We start from the raw sequence: 22,092 nt of genomic DNA, 5'->3' as shown, positions 1-22,092 counted from the left end.
AAATACTATTTTTTTTGTTGGGTTTGTACGCAATTATCTATCAAGCTCTTGAGGTTATTATCCAAACAGAGAACAACAAGAACACGCTATCCTTCCAAAGATTATTCCAGAAAATCTTGTGCCACCGCCATATCAAACTTAAATGAGAGAAAGTTAAGCCAGGGGTGAGAGAGATGTATTTATTTATATATATTAAAAATTATAACAATTGAAAGGAACCGAAGGGCCAGTTTGGTTCATTGCACCGCCGATAGTGAACGAGTTGTGAGATGACTGGGAGTTGTGAGATGACTGGGAATTGGGAATGATTCAGGACTTGTGAAATCAGGCGTTTTCTTTGGAAATTTTCAAATTTGATCAAAATCATAGAAGTAAACCTGGGGAGTGAAGAAGGCTCCAGATTAGGGCCGTGTTTGTCTTGCGCCGATTGGTTGCTTCGTTTTTGCCATTTAATTTTCCGTCATAAAATGGAATCGCCTACCGACTCTTCGCCGATTAGGCCCCGTGATCGAGTCGTACGGGTATGCTCATTTTATTTATTTATTCTAACTACTCAATTAGGTTAAATTTGAAAATGTTGAAGATTTTTTTTTCTTTAACTTCTCAGCATGTGTTGCTGTCCAGTTATTTACGTTCCTGCATATTTTGCTAATTCATCTTTATCTCTGCATTTGCAATCATCAGCATGTGAATTGGTTAATATTGGATTTAATATCTGAAAAAAAAGTTTTATTGATGTAATCAGAGGCTAGCTGCTTTAGGGATTCCAATGGAGTACCTCGACAGGCATTATGAGGGGATAGTTGATTTTGTTATGGAGAATCGATTATTGTTGCCTGAGGTAGTTTTGGCAATCTTACCTACGAATGGGGAAGTGGCAGAATCTTTTCAAGATGCTAGGTCAAGTTCTAAGTCATTGATGTCTCTAACTATGAAAAATCGGTTTCGTGAGAGTATGGTTGGGTTGCAGTGGCTGATGTTTCAGGGTGAGCCGATGAATGCTTTGAAAAACCTGGCACAATTGAGTATCAGTCAACGTGGTGTTTGTGGTGCGGTTTGGGGATTAAATGATGTTGCATATACATGCCGGACGTGTGAGCATGATCCGACTTGTGCTATTTGTGTTACTTGTTTCCAGAATGGGAATCATAAGGATCATGATTATTCCATTATTTATACAGGTGGTGGTTGCTGTGATTGTGGGGATGAAACGGCATGGAAACGTGAGGGGTTTTGCTCGAAGCATAAGGGTTCTGAACAGATTCAACCACTTCCTGAGAACTATGCAAATTCTGTTGGGCCAGTGCTTGATGCACTCTTTATTTGTTGGAAAAACAAGCTGTTCGCAGCAGAAGGTTTCTTTCAAGAAAATATGAGAGCAAGTGATCGTGGTGCTGGGCAGAGGAAGGTTGCAAATGAGCTAACACATGTGGTTGTTGAGATGCTCTTAGAATTTTGCAAGTATAGTGAGAGTTTGCTCAGTTTTGTGTCTAGGAGGGTGATTTCTTTAGGTGGTTTATTGGATATTCTGGTTAGAGCAGAGAGGTTCTTAGGCGATGGTGTTACGAAGAAACTCCATGAAATGCTGCTGAGATTGCTGGCAGAGCCTATCTTCAAAAATGAATTTTCTAAAGTATTTTCAAGTTATTACCCTACCGTTATAAATGAAGCCATAAAAGAGGGAAGTGACAACATTCTCAACAATAAATATCCACTAATCTCAACTTTCTCTGTCCAAATCTTCACAGTGCCAACCCTAACTCCTCGTCTTGTGAAGGAGATGAACCTATTGGACATGCTACTGAAATGCTTGGGAGACATTTTTCTTTCTTGTGCTCGGGAGGATGGCCGTTTGCAGGTAATTACAATTATTCTTGTTTCCTTTTATGAACTGGGCTACAATTGCTCAAGGACATAGCTCCTTTGCGGCCTTCCTAATTAATTCTAATTTTTTAATTATTTGTTCACATGTTGAGATGAGCTTCATGATTGGCTTCTTAGATAAGCATGTAATTCCATTTGTGTTGACTCTAAAAACTAAAGTTATACTAGAGTAGTTCAGTCTTGTGAGCGTATTGCTATAGTGCACCTCATGTTTTTCATTCTTATGCCTTCTATTCTAGGAGAAAATGCTAGAAAAACTTGAGTTTCTGTGGCATAGAGAAGACAAAGACAATCTCTATGTTTGTGACATGCATGAACTGTTATTGAATCTTTATGATAATATTTAGGTTTTGATTGTAAATGAAGATGTCTACATGTCAATTCCTGGCCCTGGTCTTGGGCTTAGGTTTTGGTCTGCATCAAGAGTTATTGTGTTTGGTTTGACAGTAAAATAGGTATGTAGGTCATATATGAGTAAAATATGTAAGTTGGTCAATGGTAAAATATTATTGAACCAAGTAATTCTACAAAAATTTGCTATTTTTTAGCCATACTTGATGCTAAAAGGTCATATGCAAGTAAAGTTGGTTTGTAGGTCAATTATTGAATTAAATTTACTTTTATTCTAAAGAATGATAATCAACTTAAGTAACGCTTGTTATATATATGTATACTGAATTAGCATAATTCAGATTGTTATACAATTTTGGCATAAAAAAAAGAATAGAGCCTACTAGTGATGAGGTTTACTCACATTCTATGTCATTTGGGTTATAGCAATGAAAACAATAACTCCTGAAAATGGTTATTGAAGAATATATATTTTAATAATAATGCATTAAAAGTTTTAATGGCCTACATAAAGTTGGTGTTTTGTTCTTTTGCAGGCTGTTAAGTGGGGAAGTTTGTTTGACACCACTGACCGTGTGATTGGAGATATTCAGTTTGTTATGAGCCATGATGTAGTCTCCAAATATGCAACCCATGAGCAGCAGGACATCTCAAGAAGGTGGCTAAAGCTTTTGGCTTTTGTGCAAGGAATGAACCCTATAAAGAGGGAAACTGGCCTACATATTGAAGAAGAAAATGAGTCTATGCATTTGCTTTTTGTTTTAGACCGTTCTATTGCCAATCTTCACTCCCTTTTGGTAGATGGGGCATTTTCTGTTGCCTCAAGTGAAGGGGCAAATATTTTTTCTTATACTTATAAGCAAGATGTGGATGATGGAGATAGCATGAGGCATGCAAAAGTAGGAAGGCTATCCCAAGAGAGTTCTGTTTGTAGTGTAACAGAAAGGAGTGTGTCAAAGGTTACCGAAGTTGGATATGATTCCGTATATTATCTTTTAATTCCTTCCTCTGTCATCTGGTTGATACAGGAGTGCTTAAGGGCTATGGAGACTTGGTTTGAAGTTGATGACGGTACCTCTGCAGTTCTTCAGAGTATATCTTCTCCAAATAATAGTGGCATTTCTAATAGAAAATTTTTAGCTATAAAGAAAACATTATATAAAATTAGGAATGGCAAATATTTTGATAAACTAACTGGTTCAAGTGAAAATCAGAGCTCACAATCTTCTTCACCTGTATATAGTGGCCATCAAGCAAGTGATGACATGGAGATTGTCAAAAATATAGGCTCAGACGGTAAAAGCTCTTCAGCTGAAATTGATCCAGTTGCATGCTGTTGTATGGGTTTGGATGTCAGTGCCATGGAGACAGACAGTGGCCCAGGACTAGCTACTCTACGTGTTTTGAGTTTTTATGAATGGCCTGATATTATTTATGATGTTAGTTCGCAAGAGATATCTGTTCACATTCCATTACATCGATTACTTTCCTTGCTTCTGCAGAAGGCATTAAGAATGTGTTATGATGAATCTGTAATGGCAAATATAACAAATGCTTGTTCGGCAAGTTCATTACCAGCAATTTATGCAGATTTCTTTGGCCATGTCCTTAGGGGCTGCCATCCTTTTGGGTTCTCTGCCTCTGTTATGGAGCATCCCTTACGGATTAGGGTATTTTGTGCTCAAGTTATTGCTGGGATGTGGAGGAAGAATGGGGATGCTGCCATCGTATCTTGTGAGTGGTATCGCTCTATCCGCTGGTAGGACATTGTACTTCATTTGTTGAATGTATGTAGCCGGGAAAAGTTCCCCTCTAAGTTACCATTTTTTAGTTGCCAAGTTCTTTCTGATTTTCTTTACTTGCAGGTCTGAACAAGTTTTGGAGCTTGATTTATTTTTGCTGCAGTGCTGTGCTGCACTAGCTCCTCCTGATCTCTATGTCAAGAGAATTCTAGAGCGCTTTGGTCTATTAGACTACCTTTCTCTAAGTCTTGAAAGATCAAATGAGTATGTATTTATCCCTTTAACTTCTACTTTATAGTATTGAAATGCTTTTAATTTCATTTAGTTACTTTTAACACATTCCATGAGTGACTAGAAATCTGTGTGCTTGAATACGGGTAGCATGGTTCATTCTATTTACTGGTAGATATAATTGACCATGTTACTCGTAATGGAAATATCTTTTGTTAGTTTGGTCCAAGCTTTCTTGGATTGTCCATTTGAATGGATATCTTTGAGGACTGGATGCACCAATTTATTAGGAAATTTAAGGCTTGCCTTTGTTGCCACTTTTGCTACTTGCTTTTGGTGCCTACATTTTACTTTCTCAAATTTCGCTAAAAAGTAAAAGTAAATAGCAAAAAGCAAAATTATATTTCTGATATATAACTCCAATGAGAGCATGATGGATCCTTGTTAAGAGTTAAATTATTCTTTTTGCTATTCATAAAAGTTAATTTTTTTTACTTTTGTTACCTTTTATGTCCAAATGTTACCTTTTGCTTTGGACAGCAAAATCAAGTAGCAAAGATGGCATTCTCATTCCCATGCACACCATACACCCTTAATTATGAGATTCTGAATTCATGTTTGATGTAATGTGATATTGTCGTTCAGGTACGAGCCAGTTCTCGTTCAGGAAATGCTCACTTTAATCATGCAAATTTTACAAGAAAGGCGATTCTGTGGACGCAATACAGCTGACAGTCTGAAAAGAGAGTTGATTTATAAGTTAGCGATTGGGGATGCCACTCATAGTGAACTAGTGAAATCTTTACCTCGCGAGCTTTCTAAGCTTGACCAGCTTCAAGAAATTTTAGATAGGGTTGCTGTATACTCTAGTCCATCGGGCTTTAATCAGGTTGGGGTTTGTGGTCTGAAATATCCTTTCAATGTTTATGGGTTGACAAAAGAGTTTGATTAGTTAATATTTCTTAATATTGATGTATGTCAGGGAATGTATTCATTGAGATGGGCGTATTGGAAGGAGCTGGATTTGTACCACCCTCGTTGGAACTCGAGGGATTTGCAAGTTGCAGAAGAAAGATACTTGCGTTTCTGTGGTGTCTCTGCAATGACTACTCAGCTGCCTAGGTGGACAAAAATATATTCTCCTCTCGAGGGAATCGCTAGAATCGCTACATGCCAAGTGACACTTCAGATTATTCATGCAGTGTTATTTTATGCTGTTTTCACCAATAAATTTACTGAATCACGGGCTCCTGATGGTACCCTTATGACAGCATTGCACTTACTTTCATTAGCATTAGACATTTATTTGCAGCAGAATGGATCTAGTGGTGTGGAACATCATATTGGAGACTCAAATTATTTGCTAACTTTTGCTGGTGAAGAAATTACTGAATCATTTAACCATGCTGCTGGCAAACAGAGTTTGTTATCACTTCTTGTTGCATTAATGAGAATGCATTGGCAAGAGAACCACAACAGCTATATGGGATCCAGCAACTGCAGTTTTTCTCCTCTGATTGAAAGTTTATTGAAGAAGTTTGCTGAAGTTGATTCCCAGTGCATGACCAAACTGCAACAACTTGCACCTGAAGTGGTCAGCCATCTGCCAAAATCTACTCCTAATAGTGATAGGAGTGCATCTGGTTCAGCTTCTGATAGTGAGATGAGCAAGGCAAAAGCTCGCGAAAGACAAGCTGCCATATTGGTGAGATTTTGCCTTAGAATTATGTGTGAATTTATGTTAAGAATAAAAATGAGAGGTAGCTTCGATAGAGAAATGTATATAATTCAATTTCAATGGATAATATCGTAATCATAAGTGGAATAGGATAAACATTGAAGTGCATTTGAAGTGAGAGTGACGCAATCTTGAAAAATTCTAGTAGGGTGCAGGTCAAACACCTAAAGAATCTTGGTTTTTAACAATTTGCTCCTCAACTAACATTAATTACAAAGGCTCTTTCATAGATTGTGTAAAATATCATTTGTGATTTCCTCTAAAATGAGGATCATTTAAGTCAGAGGCCAATATCTCTCTTCTGAATCTGGGATTCTCATATAAGTGGTTTTGGTTTCTCCTCATTATGGGGGATTGCCACTCATTGGTTTATGTCATGTATCATTTATTTACTGGCCTGGTGAGAATTCTGTGTTACATGCTAACTAGACAGTTACCTGCATTTAAGTGCTGGGTGCATTGCCTGACTATTGATTAACAAAGTGAATAGCAACCTTTAACTGTGCCAACATCATCCTGCATTTAAGTGCTAGGTGCATTGTCTGACTATTGATTAACAAACTGAATGGCACCCTTTAACTGTGCCAATTCCACACTGCTGTATTTTGGTCATTATGGAGCTAATCAAATTGTGGAAGTTGGACTAAAATGGAACATAATCTCAGTGTATTAGAGAGTCTGCAAGGTTGAATAATTTCTGTATTCTGTAATTTTTCCTGCAGGCTAAAATGAAAGCAGAGCAATCCAAATTTTTGTCAAGCATCACTTCCATTGCTGATGACGATTTGAAGTCCGAAGCAGAAATGTCTAATTCTGACACTGAACATAAAGCAGAAGGCGCTATGCAACAGAGTTGCTCTCTTTGCCATGATCCTACTTCCAAAAATCCTGTTTCTTTCTTGATTCTTCTCCAAGTGAGTGATTAGTCTTTAAGTTACCCATCACTTGAGACAAATAGAATCTTCTTTTCTGTTTCCTGCAAAAATTAACATTTTATTTTTCTTGAAAAAAGAAATCTAGGCTTTTGAGCTTCGTTGATAGAGGTCCCTCATCATGGGATCAATGTTCAGACAAGGAGCAAGGTTCTATTTCCACAAATAGGGTGACCGATCAGTCTGGATCGAATGCCTCTTCCAGCAGCTCAGGATTGGCTTCTCAGATGGTGCAGTTGACTGATAATCCAGTTGTTGAGTCTACCAATAATGGGCAAGGGCAGCGCAGTGAAGTAAATGTCATTCTTGAGTTTGTCAAGTCTCAGTTTCCTTCGGTGAGGAGCATTCAAGCACCTTTCACAGCTAGTGATGTGAGGGACAGTACTGTCTATAATTTGGAGACACTGGAAGAAGATATGTACATATGTATTCATAAAGAAATGTGTGATACTTTGTTAAGCTCAAGCTCTAAAAAGGATGATGTATCCTCTGCTACTGAAAGTTCTCCAGAAAGCAGCAGGGATGCTGGAAAATATGTTGTTGCACTTTCAAGTGAGACAAGTGAAAACTCTTTGGGTACTGAAAACACTGATGGTGATAGAGAGTTGACAGAATCTGCCTCACAGCCTCTTGTTGATGATGGATTTGGCCTGTTAGATTATGATGGATGTGGCCTGTTAGATTATGATGGAATTTATCTTTCTTCCTGTGGGCATGCTGTACATCAGGATTGTCTTGAGCGCTATTTATCATCTCTGAAGGAAAGGTAAGTCTTCTTAAAAAGGACCATTTTTAATTCTTATTAGATAGGTTTGCATATTTCTTTCAACATAATTCTGAACGTCAGCAAGAGATTAAATTTGAACACTCATGTAACCATATATGATTGATCTTTCTTACAGCAATTATGCGGTTTGAACTTATACTTTGTTCTTTGTTTTGGACTTCATATGGTCCTTTTGTGAAGGGATTGCTCTATTGAAACCTCAAAATGTGTTCACAAACTAATCAGTCACAATTGATTTCTATTCGTAGTTAACATAATTGCAAGGATTAAGGGCTTTGGAGCAGGAATCATGTAAAACCTAAATTTAGTTCCAAAGTCAGGACTCAATGCACAAGAGTAAAAATGGTGAAAGTTTACCTGTGATTTTGTTGTGATTTGTAATTTTCAATTGCATTTGAGTTATTTATCAGATCAAAAAATGTGTGGCAAGATATTGTGCTTTTATACGTTGCATTTAAAAGGGATCAAGGAATAATGGTTATCTAACTGTGTTATGAGATGAAAATATGTGATGGACCATTGTAGGAATTAAAGAAAATAAAGATACTGTATAAGCGTGGTCAAAGTTAAAAGGTTTTTATTTGAAGGAATATCATATTTCAAGTGACAGGTAAGGCATTTGTGAGCCTTTAAATGCTCAAACATCTTGAACCTACCTTTGTAGCCTGGGTTAATTTCAACCTCTGTGAATTCTGTTAGCTGAACCCTGAAAACATCTCGAGGAATCTTGAGGTTATGATTTTGATGGGTTTGGAATTTTATTGTAATTTCATTTAACAAGGAACCACAAGTCGCAGAAATGCCCTTTAACTTTGAAACTGTAAATGGTTGTTATGTGTCTGTCCATGCATGTGCTTGCATAGAAGTGCTCTTGCATGAAAGTGCTTAAGATATCTTCTTGTTCTGTGGTTACAGAAATGTCCGAAGAAGTTTCTTTGAGGGGGCACATATTGTGGATCCTGATCAGGTACATGCTTCACAAAAATTATTCTTCTGCAAAATCCTTATCTTACATTTGATGTTGATCTATTACTTGTTTGCTTTGTCAGGGAGAGTTTCTTTGTCCTGTGTGTCGTCGACTAGCAAATTCTGTCTTGCCTGCAGTGAATGGGACTTTCCAAAAGGCTGGAAGGCAGCCTATGACTTCAACTGTTGATCATGTGCCTGCTTTAGGTCCTCCATCTGTACCAAACAAAGAAATCTGTTCCCTTCTGCTTCAGCAAGGTTTATCTCTTCTAAAAACTGCTGCGAAGGTGGTTTGGAGGCCTGATTTCTTTGAAGCTCTTTCTCTTCAAAGAAAAGAAAGAACAAGTTGGGATCTGGAACCTATATCTCGTGTGCTGTCTAAAATGTATTTTTCAAAAAAGCAGGATAGGTTCTTAGGATCTTCAAGGTTAAGCCACCCAATAATTTTATGGGATACTCTTAATTATTCTCTTATGTCAACAGAAATTGCTTCTCGCAGTGGAAAGACTTCTATGGCCACAAATTCTACTCTTACTTCTTTGTATAAAGAATTTAAACCTTCTAGTGAATTTATATTTTCCTTATTGCTAAGAGTTGTCCAGAACCTGAGCAGTACAAATTCTCTTCATGCTCTTCAAAGATTTAGAGGTCTTCAACTGTTTGCAGATTCTATTTGCTCTGGGGTTTCCTTTGATTACCACGGCACCAGACATAAACAAGAAGGTATGATTTTCGCTATTTATTGCTTTGAGATTTACTTGAGGTTGTAGACATATTTAAAAATAGAAATCATGGCTATCCAAGTAAGTTATTCATAAACTCCAGATATGTTATGAAGGATTTATTCTGGTCTTGTGATGGTTTGTGAATCACAAATAAATCTAAGTAGGTCATGCTAAAACTGAACTAAAATGGTACAATTTTCCACTCATGCTAATGAAACAACATTTTTTTCTACTTAACCGACAACAAGAGGGATGGAGGGATGAGAGAGAGAGAGAGAGAGAGAGAGAGAGGGAGAGAACGTTTCTTTAAACAAGTCAATAAAAGGAGCAGCATTACTATATATATGTGGGTGGGTGGGTAGGTGTTATTATCTTTGGCATTAGTGCATATACAATTATCAAACAGCAGATAAGTTGTCTTAGTTTTGGATTCTTTTGGTATAAATGTTGGGCTCCTGATTGTATGTTGACAGACCATCTCCTTCGAATCTTTAAACATGATGATAAGGAAGCATTTTATCCTGATATTCAATTTTGGAATCGTGCATCTGATCCTGTTCTTGCTCGTGACCCTTTCTCATCATTGATGTGGCTTCTCTTCTGTCTTCCTTGCCCATTTATCTCATGTGAGGAGTCCCTGTTATCCCTTGTGCATATCTTCTATGTTGTCTCTGTGGTTCAGGTTTGCCACTATCTCTCTTCATATAGGTTCCTTTGGTCTATTTAAACTGCTATATTTTTTTGGATTTTCTGATGTCTGATATGAACAAGAAAATTTGGTCATGGACAATGTTCTGGCCAAATGAAACAATATGAAGAAACATTGATACTTCTAAACTTTTAGGGAGATATTTAATGGTTTTATCCAAACAATAGAAGATGTTTTCTTTTAGTGATTTGTTTCAAAAGATGATATTTTCTGTATAAAATTTTCCTCCAAGCTCTCATTTTCTATAAACAGAACTATTAATTACTCTAATTTGGCATTACAACATTTCTGAACTTGATATGCTGATTTCAGGCTTTAATTATATGTTGTCGGGGACATGGTTATAACATCAATGAGTTAGCTTCCCATCATAACCTAATTACTGATATCTATGGCATTCTTGGAGGATCTGATTTAGCTAGCTGGTATTTTGTATCAAATGATGTCAAGCATTCTTGTGATATTAAAGATATGATTCGAAGATTGAGTTTTCCTTACTTGCGGAGATGTGCATTGTTGTGGAAATTGCTTAAGTCTTCCGTCCCAGCACCATTCTTTGATAGGGATGATGTGTGGGAGTCTTCTAATGTGACAACTGATATGATGGATACAACTGAAAGTACTTCAGTGGAGCTCAATGAAGTACAAGAACTAGAGAAGATGTTTAAGATTCCTCCTATAGATGTTGTTCTTGAGGATGAAGTCTCACGATCTTTTGCATTAAAATGGTTTCGTCACTTCCACAAGGTATATGAAGCCTGTAGTTTCCAAAATGTTTTCTACTGCAATCCTGCAATTCCATTTAAGTTGATGAGCCTGCCTCATGTTTATCAAGACCTTTTGCAAAGGTTTGTTACAAAATCCGTCCTTAGACATGCTGATATTGGTCCTCTTTCAAGAATATCTTAATTCATGAGAATATATGTGTGTTTCAACAGGTATATAAAGCAGTGTTGCCCTGACTGCAAAGCTGGGCTTGATGAGCCTGCATTATGCTTGTTGTGTGGTAGATTATGTTCACGAAGTTGGAATCCATGCTGCAGGTTAATGTTCAACTTTCCTTTCGGTTGCTGATTTTGTGCTTAACATGTGCATTTCCTGTATTCACATTGTTAAGATTCTATACTGAATCTAAAGTACTGACCTTTTTCTTCAATGATCTATACTAGGGAGAGTGGATGCACAGCTCATGCAATGACCTGTGGTGCTGGTATTGGTGTATTTCTGTTGATAAGGGTATTGATCTCCCAGTTTTTGCCTGGAACATTTACCTAATATTTCATGAAATGGCTAATGGTCTTTGTTGTTGTAATAGAGAACAACAATCTTGCTACAAAGATGTGCACGTCAAGCCCCTTGGCCTTCTCCATATTTGGATGCATTTGGTGAAGAGGTAAAGCATTTTCTTTCTATTAGCAAAGTTTGTATCAATCATGTAGTTTGGAGACTCGAGGATGAAACAAATAAAATATTGATTACTATGAGTGTTATAGGATCAGACATATTGCACTTTCAGCCTTCCGTACACGTATACCTGCAAAGGATGGTTATGATTGTTACGGGTACCAACCACATAAGGGCCTTGATGTACTAAGTTGGGAAAGTTCATGAGCCTTTTTGGACCTTGCTAATTGTTACAAGTTAAAGAGATTATAGAAATAGCAGTTTAGCATTTACTGTGCCTGAGTTTCTAATACTTATTTCAGGCTTAGAGTTGCTTTGGTGATTGAGACAATGTTGGCTCATTGAGCAGGAATGAAAATTTCGTACCTGCGGACAGTGACTATCTCGGATTTGTCTTCATCTTAAAGTAATCCTTTTGAGCAGTTTGCTAAATGTAAAATGAAGTTAATGGGAGAATAAGTCAGGATGGCATGAAGGTTCCATGCAACTATTAGAGTCAAATATCCCACAAAGCACAGAGGAAATTGGGCGATTTTATTCTATAATCTGGAGAACACCCTTTTATGGAAAGAGTTTTCTACCCTGAAAGAAATTCAAATAATTGATTTGACAAAATAACATTAGATATTACTACTGACCATGAACGATAGGTTTTTTCTTGAGCCCCAAGGGAGGGGGGGTGCATAATCTCACCCTGCCTACCTCAATATTCTTCAATCAAGGATCCACTTTAATTCCCCTGTGGTTACAATTCAAAGCTACGGGACTTCGGAAATTTTGAATGATTGATTATTATTAAAGGCTAATCTACTTAATACTCTGTGTCAATTTATTTTTAAACTTGATTGAACTTATCAAAATGTTAGAAATTCTGGAGCCGACTTATTTTCCTTACAGTAAAAAAGATACATAGAAGCTTTAAGTAAAAAAGATATATAGAAGCTTTAAGTGCTCTTTAGAAATAATTTATTTGTTTGAAACTTCTATGAGATATTAGATATCTTAATTTGAATTCCATATGGTTGGCATGATACGGCAGTGAATCTTTAAAATTTAAATGTCTACACAATTGCTTTTCATTGTCTTTCTGTGCTTTCATATCATATGAAAGGTTTTCTCGTGATCTATTTGTGTTATTCTACATCATTTTCTTATTTCAGGATATTGAAATGCTAAGAGGAAAACCACTGTACCTGAATGAGGAACGCTATGCTGCTCTAACTTACATGGTGATTTGGGATTTTTTTTTTTTGTCCATGACACTGGAGGTTGTTTTTTATTTTATGATATTCATAATAATCTATTTTCACTCTTTAATAGGTTGCTTCTCATGGCCTTGATCAGAGTTCAAAGGTTCTCGGCCAAACTACCATTGGTACCTTCTTCATGGTTTAGTTTGGTTTCATGATCAAGGTGGTGTTTTCACCTTATGCTTCTTTTATTTTTCTATTTGCTAGCAATCATGAATATTCTTGTTCATGTTGGCTAAATATTATCTGGATTTTAGGTGGTGATGCATTTGAATTGGACTAGAAAATGAATCTACAAAACTGAAGGTTGCCAGTATCCATAAATTATTGTGCAAACCTAGTCAGGGATCTTGGATTTTGAAGTTGGCATATGTGACCATTATGGCTGGACATACAGGTAGTGAGGTCAGTTTAGTGGAACTTTATTTGTGTTATTGCCTCTTCTTCTTTAGTTCTTTTGAGTTATAGAATCATTTGAGTGCATTTTTGTCATTGTGTATCTTTCTCCGAGGAACAGAGAAGATGTTAATGAAAATTGATCTATAAGTTATAAGTTTTACTAGATTGTCTCGTTAAATTGGTCTCTCTTCGTTTTTGTTAGACAGGTATGGGTTAAGTTACTAGAAGCCATCAAGGGTTGATTTCATGTCTCAACCAATTTCTTTGCTTTTCTTTTTTGGTATGGCGGATTTTGCTATTCTCTTCCGTGTTTCGTATGCTATGGATTTACAGTTAGATTGAAGAACCCGTTGCACAGAGCCTCAAGCCTTTGACCCACGCATCTTCAGTTGATCAGCTTGTGGCATTCAGCTTGATTTTTTCTGGACTTTTGTTTTTCTCATTCTTTTCTTTCCTTTGTTCGCTAGGGTTGGGGTTTCATGAGCGTCCATTTTCATCTCGGGAAAGTGGAGCAACTATATATAGTCTTTAATGTAAAGCGTTTAAATCTCTCATTTTTATGGGCATGTAAATAGTTGGAACATTTTCAACGGGCAGCAGCTCTTCCATTAATGTTTCTGGTTAAATCGATGGCTACAACTGAACCATAACAGTTCACACGTAGTATGACCCATGGAGCTCAATTTCTCTTGATGTAAGGAATTTTAGTTTCAATTCATTTTCTGATCTTTTTTTTTTTTTGTTGGACTAAACAAAGTTCAAGCTAAGATTTGAAGAATGAAAGTTGGTAGATGACTCACTAAAAAAATAACAGGATAATTAGGCAAGAGAATCAACTTGCATGGATTGAAGAAGAATGTATCAGGGAATTTTCTATTCAAATGTGGAAAAAGGATGACAAAGTAAGACTCAAAAACCCTTTTAAATACAGATTGTTTTTGTAGTAATCTCTGCTTAAAACATTCTATTGGAGACACCTCTCATATTTGAGATTTATCAAGCAATACTTCTTTCCTTTCAAATGAGACACTGTATAAAAATAGTCAATCAACGTTCTTCAAAATGGATTTAAGCGTATATCGGTTGTCCATGATGGCTTGATGTTATCATGACTGGTGTCAATTACCATATCTGCAAGAAGATTGAGCAATGGCATTGAAGAATATTACAACTACGTCAATTTTCCAACTCTGCTGGGATTGCAAATTCGGATGCCATTGCTGAGGAAACACAGAGCCAACTTCTTCAAGAGAATGTTCGCCTCATCCTATAAGAATGAAATAAATGAGAACAAAATAAATGAGAATTGTTACATCTTTAGTTTGATATCGCTGGTAAGGCCATAGAGAATTGAGTAGATAACTTGAACGAGAGAGCAAAATGTTACTAGATAGAAAAACATGATTCTGTGTATATGGTGATTGCAAAGTTTCAGTATTGATAATGTTGATTGTGATAGTTTAATCCATAGTCAAGTTTGGAGGGAGTTCCAGATGTTTCATCCTAAGCATGAACACAACTGACTTATAATCAATGTAGAAAACTACGGGAAATTTGTTGTGTTTTTGAGCAAAGATTGAACAGACTTCAAAAAAGGAAATGCAACACCATAACTTACAGTTTAAGCCCTATGTGACCCCCATCTTCGTTGCATGCAAGCAATCTTCAATAAGCGAGCTACCATTCACTGATAGATCCGAAGATTTTGTATTATATCTTGATGCCTCTCTTTATCAAATGTCAACTCAAGTTGTCTCTCCACAGACTTGAAAACAGCAGTTCTTTTACATCTTAACCGGTATGGAGGAGATGCATTAAACGCTGTACAATTAGGCTCAATGCCGCTATTGCCTTGAGAAGCAGGACTCTCACATGAATCTCCATCACGAAATTGAGCCCGTTCCAGACTATTTTCAGTTCTTTCCTGTTCACCAGATAATTGAATCCTATCCTTAATAGTTTCCTCATTCATATTTTCTATTTTATTAGGAAACGTAAGTGATTGAGTTCCTGTCTTTCTCTTTCGAAATATAGAAGGTGTATTTGGGAAGCTCTTAGCAGCAATTCTAAGAATAGACTCAGGACTGTATGCACTTAAACCACTTCCCTTCACACAAGGCGGAGTGAAGAAGCTAATGGGTGATGTGATAGGAGTAGAGGTCCACTCATGCTGCATGCCTTTCTTGTTTAAATTATCTGAATCTAATGAAGTACCACCTTCTAACCTAGGTGGCTCATAAGTTGGAGTATCATGCCCTACTTGTGTCTCAACAACTTTGTCTTCAACAATTTGAGAGCTGGTTCTACGACTCTCAAACTTTGCTCCTGACACTGAGTTACAGCAGCAGGGATTTGCATCAAATGACCAAGGCTTGCACTCTGCACTTTCAGTATCAGCAGACTCATTTGGAATAACACTTGATGAAGCAGCCATATCTTGAACTGGAGCAGAGGACTCCAACTGATCTTTTCCATCTTCCTCTGGCTTACATATAGTAGTTCCAGATGATGTTTGGGCAGTTGAATCTGATTCTTTTTTTGAAAAAATGAGCAAATTTTTTGTCGCAGTAGGTGTATTTATATCCTTAGTCTCATTCTGCAATTGATCTCTTCCATCCTCCTCTGGTTTGCATATATCAGTAGTTCCAGATGATGTTTGAGCAGTTGAATCTGATTCTTTTTTTGAACAAACGAGCAAATTTTTGGTTGCAGCAGGTCTATTTATATCCTTAGTACCATTTTGAAGACCATTCTTCGCAACTGGTGGAAGCTTCCCTGTAGCCAAATAGAAATCTAGCTTCTTCTTCAAGGAACTATTCCAGTGATTCTTTATTGCATTATCAGTCCTGCATAAACAAACTTCACTATAAGCTAGAGCTAGCATGCTATTGCAAACGCTTCAAATGGCATTTCAAAATAATTTACCAACATCTCTTTTGTCAACTATGGTGGACTAAACTTTAGAACTCGAACTATGTAACATGTGTTATAAACTAGAAAAGAATGATACCTTCCAGGTAAAACTTTAGCAATTTCGGCCCACTTGTTCCCATATATCCGATGTGCATTCATAAGAGCCAACTCCTCCTCTAACGTCCAAGCTTCCTTCTTTATATCAGGATTCAAATGATTGTGCCATCTGCAGAACATTGATTAAGCATGGAATAATCAACCCATTCATTTGCTTTACATGAATAGATTTGGACGCCAAAGTGGATTATAAAAAAAATCAACAATATCAATAGCCTCATTATACAAAACTTAGTCAATAAACTTTAGTACATAATTTACTTAATATACAAATAAAAGAAAAAGGCAGGCAATCATTTTAAGTGTGGGAAAATCATATCAACGTTTATATATCCAGCACTTTAAGGACCTCAGGGAATGCAAATAACAAGAAATAAAATTTAAGAAATTACCTCTCGCGGCATTGTTTCCCTATTCGTCCAGGCAAAGATTTTGCAATAACAGACCATTTTGTGGGCCCATATTTTGCTACAAGTTCAATAATTTTATCATCCTCCTGAAAAAAAAATGCAACCGAAAATTTAATGCTTGTTTATGAACTGCAAACATAGATAGCATAAAAGAAAGAGCCTAAAATGCCTACCTCTTGAGTCCAAGGTCCTTTAACAAGATCAGGGTTTAGGACCTTCTGCCATCTATGTAGACATTGCACTTCTGATCTATCTGGAAAAAATTCAGCTGCACAAGCATATGCCAACATTAAGAGACCAGTTACAGGACTTCAAATAGAAAGCTTACAACAAGTGAAAAGGTTGAGATGATGATTTTCTACTTTATTTATCACCTTAAGTTTATTTTTTGTCAGACAACATAGATAGGATATAATAACTTCTAACGAAAAAAAAAAAAAAGTCATATTAGATTTGTCACATTGGGAAAAACAGCCAGTAGATAGACAAATAAGCAAAATCTAAGGAATGAAGGAAACCTATTTTTTTCCAACTCTTCCCCTTAAATGCTGCAACAGCATTTCTTAATGTCTCATCCTGCAACCAGAAACGATGTTAAAAAACAGCTTCAAAGAATGATCATGAGCAAACACTGAATGAAACTTCAATAGTTCTAGAATGCATGCGAGATGATTAACAACTCACCTGGACTAACTTCACATTTCACAATGATTATCTAATCTAACCAAATGATAGGATATAAATAAAAGAAGCATTTTATCCAGATACTAATTCGTATAAATTAATGCAAATACAAAGGGAAAAAATGATTTACCTCCTCTGGTGTCCAGCCACCTTTTGCTCGTCTAATAGGGCCGGTAGTCCTCCTGCAAATTCATTATTACACAATTCCTCTCAGCTGGCAGAAACATTGGTTCAAAATAATAAAACTTGATGCAAATTGGTTAATCGACAAGTTTGAGCACTAGAAAGAAATGATCAACAATCTCTATTGGTGCACCCACATCTAATGTAATCAGCAATCATAAACTCGACCAAAAAACAAAAGTGTGAAAAAGTAAAAGCAAAATCAGCAGAACCCAAACACTACATTTAACCCAACAATCCAACCCCAATTCTGTTGCAAAGAACTACCATATTATGAAGCAAGTTGAGCTATACGCAGAAAAAAAAAAAACAAAAAAAAGCTGAAGAAGTTATTAAGACACAGTACCGATGATTTGGTGATGTTGATGCTGGACTAGATATGCCTGGGGACTTTACAACTGCACTGCCACCGCCTTCGGATACAGAAGAACTTGATCCGGTGGTTAATTGTTTATTCTCAAGACAACATCCCTCTATATTTAACTCAATCATCTCTTTCTACAATCATCTCCAAAACCCCATAATCATAATCAACAAAAAGACTAAGAAAGAGAAAAAACAAACAAACAAACAAAACAAAGGAAAAACCTTTAATAACTTATTCATGACCACTCCAAACCCTTAAAATCCCACCTTTTAACCAAAATCTCCAATCCCACCACCGCCAAACACAGAAAAAGACAAAACCCAGATCTCAAATTCGCTAATCAGATAAAAAACTAATGAAACAAACAAAATCCCACATCACTTAAACATAATTCTAGGGTTTAAAACCCCAAAAAAGGTAAAAACACAAAAAAATTTTAACGAATCCAAGGTACTTGAGGTTCAAGAAACATGATCAAAACAGTGAAAATAAATAAAAGAAAATCAAAAGACAAAAGAACACAAAAAAAAAACCAAAGAATTCTGATTCAAGAAGCTCCACCTGAGTGGCGGGAATCAAGCTCCAGCTCCTTCAAGAAGAATCCTTTTCAAGCCAAACCAAAAAACTATTTCTTTGTTAAAAGGAACTCCAAAAGTTGTTTCCTTTGCTTCAAAAAATCGTCGCCCGTTGAAACAAAGAGAGAGAAAAACACAAAAAGGTAAATAAATATTAAAAAATAGTATATTGCAGTGAAGGGTTTTTATAACGAATATATCACACCGACGTCGCTGTTAACTGCCGTTATGGAGAATTATCGTGGTTTTTTTTTTTATTTCAGTTCTTCAAAGCCCTATCATTAACGGCGGTTAACGGTTTTAAGTTAACGTTAGGGGTGGGGTGGTGGCAAAGGTTTGAACCTCAAACGGCACTCGAGCTTGGAAAAGCCCCACGAAGCGGTTAAATGTTGAACGAGTTTGGGGTGTGGTCGATCCTGCAATGGTTTCGCGGGTGTTTTTGGACCGTTGGATTGGGAAATGGTGTTCGAGGTTTAAAAAGGGACGAAATGGAAATATACGTTTTTAACTGAGTTTAATGTTGACCTCGGATAGTCTTCATAAGATCAACGGTTAGTAATTGATCACAAGCTTTTTATTTTTTATTTAATTTGGACCGTTGGATTGTGAAAACAAGTCCTTTTTTTGATCAAATTCACTGCCCGTAATTTTTAATGTAACCTAGTAAATAGTAAATTCTTAAAAAGCATGGCTAAATTTCTTTCCTTCAAATAAAAGTATATATTAAAAAATTGAGATTGTCAATTTTTTTAAGTTTTTAATTTATCTTTAAATTTTTTTATCTTAATATTTATCTAATTGAAAAAAATATTATGTATATAAATTTTTTAGAATTTTTAATTTTTAAGTTCAATTCTAATAATATATTAATTGATCCAATTATTAACCGATTGAAATTATTGATTTAAATCACTAAAACAAATAATTAATCCTTTATTTAAGTCGAAATAACTTAAAATTTATCTCATTTAATTTGTGCTTAAGTGAGAAGTTTTGGAGCTTTTGACAATTAAGGAAGTTCTGATCTAACTAAACTTTTTATTGGACAATTTGGTTCTTAAGTTTTACTGGTTTGACAATTTGGGGTTTGAAGTTTGAACAAAAGGTGATGGAAGATAATATTAATTGATATAAGAACAAAAAAAAAAAAAAAAAAAAAACAAAAGGGTGATATTTTTAATCTACGTTTCTTGGTCATATTGCCATTTTCTAACACTTTTCCATTGTGTTCTGTTCTATGCCGTCAATATAACTATCTTATTAGGCTTCAATAATAGATTAGGACAAAAGGGTTTCTATTTTCTAACGCATCTATCTCGTTGTCAAGATCACCTCTCAAATTTTTTTTTTTTTCATTATCCCCATTTGTTCTGAAATGAAAGAAAATGTTTAATAGACCTTTGATCCTTTTGCTTTAATGCTGCCATTTTTTATTCCCATTTGCATGCTAATTTAGTTATCCAATTGAGTATTAATGTGATTTAGCTCTAACTAAATTGTTTATCATCAAGATATATACTTTTCCTAAAACTAGTTTATGATGGTGATAACATTATTTAAGCACTCAATGTTATATTTTTTTTATATCTTCTCGAATAAAATATCTAACAGGGAAAAAAAATCAAACGTTGTTGCCCATTTTTCAAATTGTTTTTTTTTTTTTTTTTTTTGCGCCATTAAGAAGAACAAACGGGAAAATGGCGCCTTTTAATTACCAAAGAATTTGCTCAAAGATCCTTTAACTTATAAGTAATTTGCTGAATGCGGTTCCGATCTTTGCACTCGAGCCCTCTCATTTTCCTCTATCTTTGTTGGAAACTACCAGAATTTTTATTTTGGATCACGGTGGGCCAAACCCCAACGGAAGAGACAAATTCAAATGGAAAAGAAAAGGCTGACCTTCCCAACGGTCAAATCTTACTAACAACGTCGTTTGTTAGCTGTTGTCTGTCAACTGCTCGTGTCCACGCCCTCTATCTCTAATTTTCCCTCTTGCTACCAAAACTTCTGTTTTAATGGAAACCCAAACCATTAAATTATGAAGTCCTTCGAAACAAGCCATCGTTTCTAAGGTCAGGGTGGTGGTTAGAGTCCGTCATTTTTGTTCCTCCAGAAATTGCTGCAGCAAGAAATGACAACTCGAAGTCCTGCATTTTTCTTCTTGATCATCAAGATAATGACACTTCGGATGAAGTTTCTATTGATCTTAAAGATCATGATACCAGGTGAGGGATTGATTCCTGTTTTTTGGGAGGGAGGGGTGAGGAGGTTGATGTTTTGAGCAAAGGAAATTTCTTTGGTTTTTGATATTGGGTTTTTTTTTGGGTTGAATCGTAGCCGAAATGAACGTTACAGATTGGATTTGGACTCCTTTGACCAAGAAGATGATAGTGTGAGAAGTATATTATACAGAGAAGTGAATTCTTTGATTCCAGGAATCTTTCGTGGCTTCAATGCCACTGTGTTCGCTTATGGGGCTAATGGTAATTGAAAAACTTATACCATGCATGTATGGTGAAAAGACAAGCTCTATTTGCATGATTTTATCAGAGCTTTGTAGCCAAATGGTATAGTGTTTAAATCTTTAGGTATTTTAATACATGGTTTGATTTTAAAATTAATAAATTTCATTACAAGGCCTTTTCTAAGTCCCATCTTTCAAACCCCTTAATCCTTGCAATTAAAATTTTGATTTCGCGAATGGTTCAGTTCAGCTTCTGTTATTCCTTCACATTACTTGTCTTTAGGGTGCCATTATGTTAATGGTGAAGAGATGAATCACATGTTTAATGTTGCAGGGTACAGAAAGAGCTGCCAGATCTAATGCCTTTGGCCGTGTCCACAATTTTGTCTGTATGCCAAAGCACAGGATACATATTGAGTTCAGTTTTATTTGACTTCATATATACCGCTACGAGGTCAGTTTTATTTCACTTCATTTCCTACATGTATGTATATTAACAATTGTCTTTGTTTTTATTTGGTGAAAAGTGAAATTGATTTTCTTCATTGGCTATTGTATTTGCAGTTGAAGAGAAGAGTTACTGAGCCTAACGATACAGTTCAGCTTAGGTTTTTTTTTAATTTTTTTTTTATTATCCTTCTTTCATAATATTTATTTTGTAATTTTTATGTGGTATAGGGGATTGGATCGAAGATGACAGTCCTTTAAAATTTGTAAAGCTCCGTTTGGATGCAGTCTGCTTTTGGCTTGTTGCAGCTAAGTGACCTGGAAAAGATTGGCCTTTCATCAAAGCAGGTAACAAATAACTCTCATTTCTCACCATAGTCATGAAACAATATGACCAAGGGAAACTACTTTGATTATCATCATCATCTTAGCAGGTTTACAACTTGTTCAGCAGAGCTGCTAAAGGAATACTTGATAGATCAGAAATTGCAATACCCAGACCTAGTTGTTCATAAGGAACAAATGCTTGCATTTTAAGCTGGATCCATAAGGTTTAATATATTCTCAAACTTTAGTAAAAAATGGAATTAAACCCCTACTTTTATTGCTTGTAAAAAAGAGTAATCTCTTGTTTTTCTATAATTATAACCTTAAACTTAGTCACTATCCAATTGGAACAACTTAAAAAGTTTTGTCTGTATAAATTCTTTTATTAAAAAATAAACATATCCAAGTAGAAAATAATCAAATAATGTATAATAATCTTTGATTTGCATGATGGTTTCCGAGAATTACTCTTTACCTCATACTTTCA

The 22,092-nt window shown here is 35.9% G+C and overlaps 1 protein-coding gene, 1 long non-coding RNA gene and 1 pseudogene across 11 annotated transcripts; 2 read left to right on the top strand and 1 right to left on the bottom strand.

The window, feature by feature from the left end:
* The first annotated feature begins 210 nt into the window (after window positions 1-210).
* Window positions 211-13,836, top strand: LOC111295675 (E3 ubiquitin-protein ligase PRT6-like). 9 transcript variants are annotated; one of them, XM_022889284.2, is made up of 20 exons: window positions 327-521; window positions 746-1,094; window positions 1,182-1,858; window positions 2,772-3,994; window positions 4,101-4,241; window positions 4,854-5,097; window positions 5,191-5,913; window positions 6,669-6,860; window positions 6,959-7,644; window positions 8,581-8,632; window positions 8,715-9,354; window positions 9,830-10,038; window positions 10,378-10,913; window positions 11,004-11,108; window positions 11,235-11,301; window positions 11,381-11,458; window positions 12,630-12,698; window positions 12,790-12,882; window positions 12,977-13,124; window positions 13,321-13,836. In XM_022889284.2, the coding sequence occupies exons 1-18, from the start codon at window positions 468-470 to the stop codon at window positions 12,862-12,864; spliced, it is 6,120 nt and encodes a 2,039-aa protein (XP_022745019.2). In that variant the 5' UTR covers window positions 327-467; the 3' UTR covers window positions 12,865-12,882; window positions 12,977-13,124; window positions 13,321-13,836. The 9 variants fall into 9 exon arrangements, with proteins under 9 accessions (XP_089600247.1, XP_022745018.2, XP_089600246.1 ...); XM_089744121.1 differs by lacking the exon at window positions 746-1,094 and having other exon boundaries at window positions 211-521; XM_022889283.2 differs by having other exon boundaries at window positions 211-521; window positions 746-1,858; window positions 2,772-3,976.
* A 900-nt stretch (window positions 13,837-14,736) lies between these two features.
* On the bottom strand, window positions 14,737-18,538 carry LOC111295677 (transcription factor MYB3R-3-like; annotated as a pseudogene). The gene is made up of 8 exons (XR_016327857.1): window positions 18,354-18,538; window positions 17,772-17,923; window positions 17,373-17,424; window positions 17,077-17,134; window positions 16,732-16,826; window positions 16,541-16,644; window positions 16,129-16,257; window positions 14,737-15,964 (listed from the first exon to the last, which is right to left on the bottom strand). The product of XR_016327857.1 is annotated as a transcription factor MYB3R-3-like (transcript).
* A 1,401-nt stretch (window positions 18,539-19,939) lies between these two features.
* On the top strand, window positions 19,940-22,074 carry LOC149515182 (uncharacterized). Its single transcript, XR_016327856.1, has 3 exons — window positions 19,940-20,592; window positions 20,705-20,850; window positions 21,166-22,074. It is a non-coding gene; the product is annotated as an uncharacterized LOC149515182 (long non-coding RNA).
* Window positions 22,075-22,092: the final 18 nt, after the last annotated feature.

Source organism: Durio zibethinus, chromosome 14 (genome assembly GCF_047325235.1).
Source record: "Durio zibethinus cultivar Kanyao isolate XHJ-2024 chromosome 14, ASM4732523v1, whole genome shotgun sequence".
NCBI lineage: Eukaryota > Viridiplantae > Streptophyta > Magnoliopsida > Malvales > Malvaceae > Durio > Durio zibethinus.
The sequence above is the reverse complement of the archived record's forward strand: the minus strand, read 5'-3'. Positions and strand labels throughout refer to the sequence as shown.

Coding starts and splice junctions, on each gene's coding strand:
- LOC111295675 (XM_022889278.2), top strand. CDS start 468: ATGGAATCGCCTACCGACTCTTCGCCGATTAGGCCCCGTGATCGAGTC. Junction 4,242..4,853: donor AGTCTTGAAAGATCAAATGA/GTATGTATTTAT, acceptor ATTGTCGTTCAG/GTACGAGCCAGTTCTCGTTC. Junction 6,861..6,958: donor CTTTCTTGATTCTTCTCCAA/GTGAGTGATTAG, acceptor TCTTGAAAAAAG/AAATCTAGGCTTTTGAGCTT.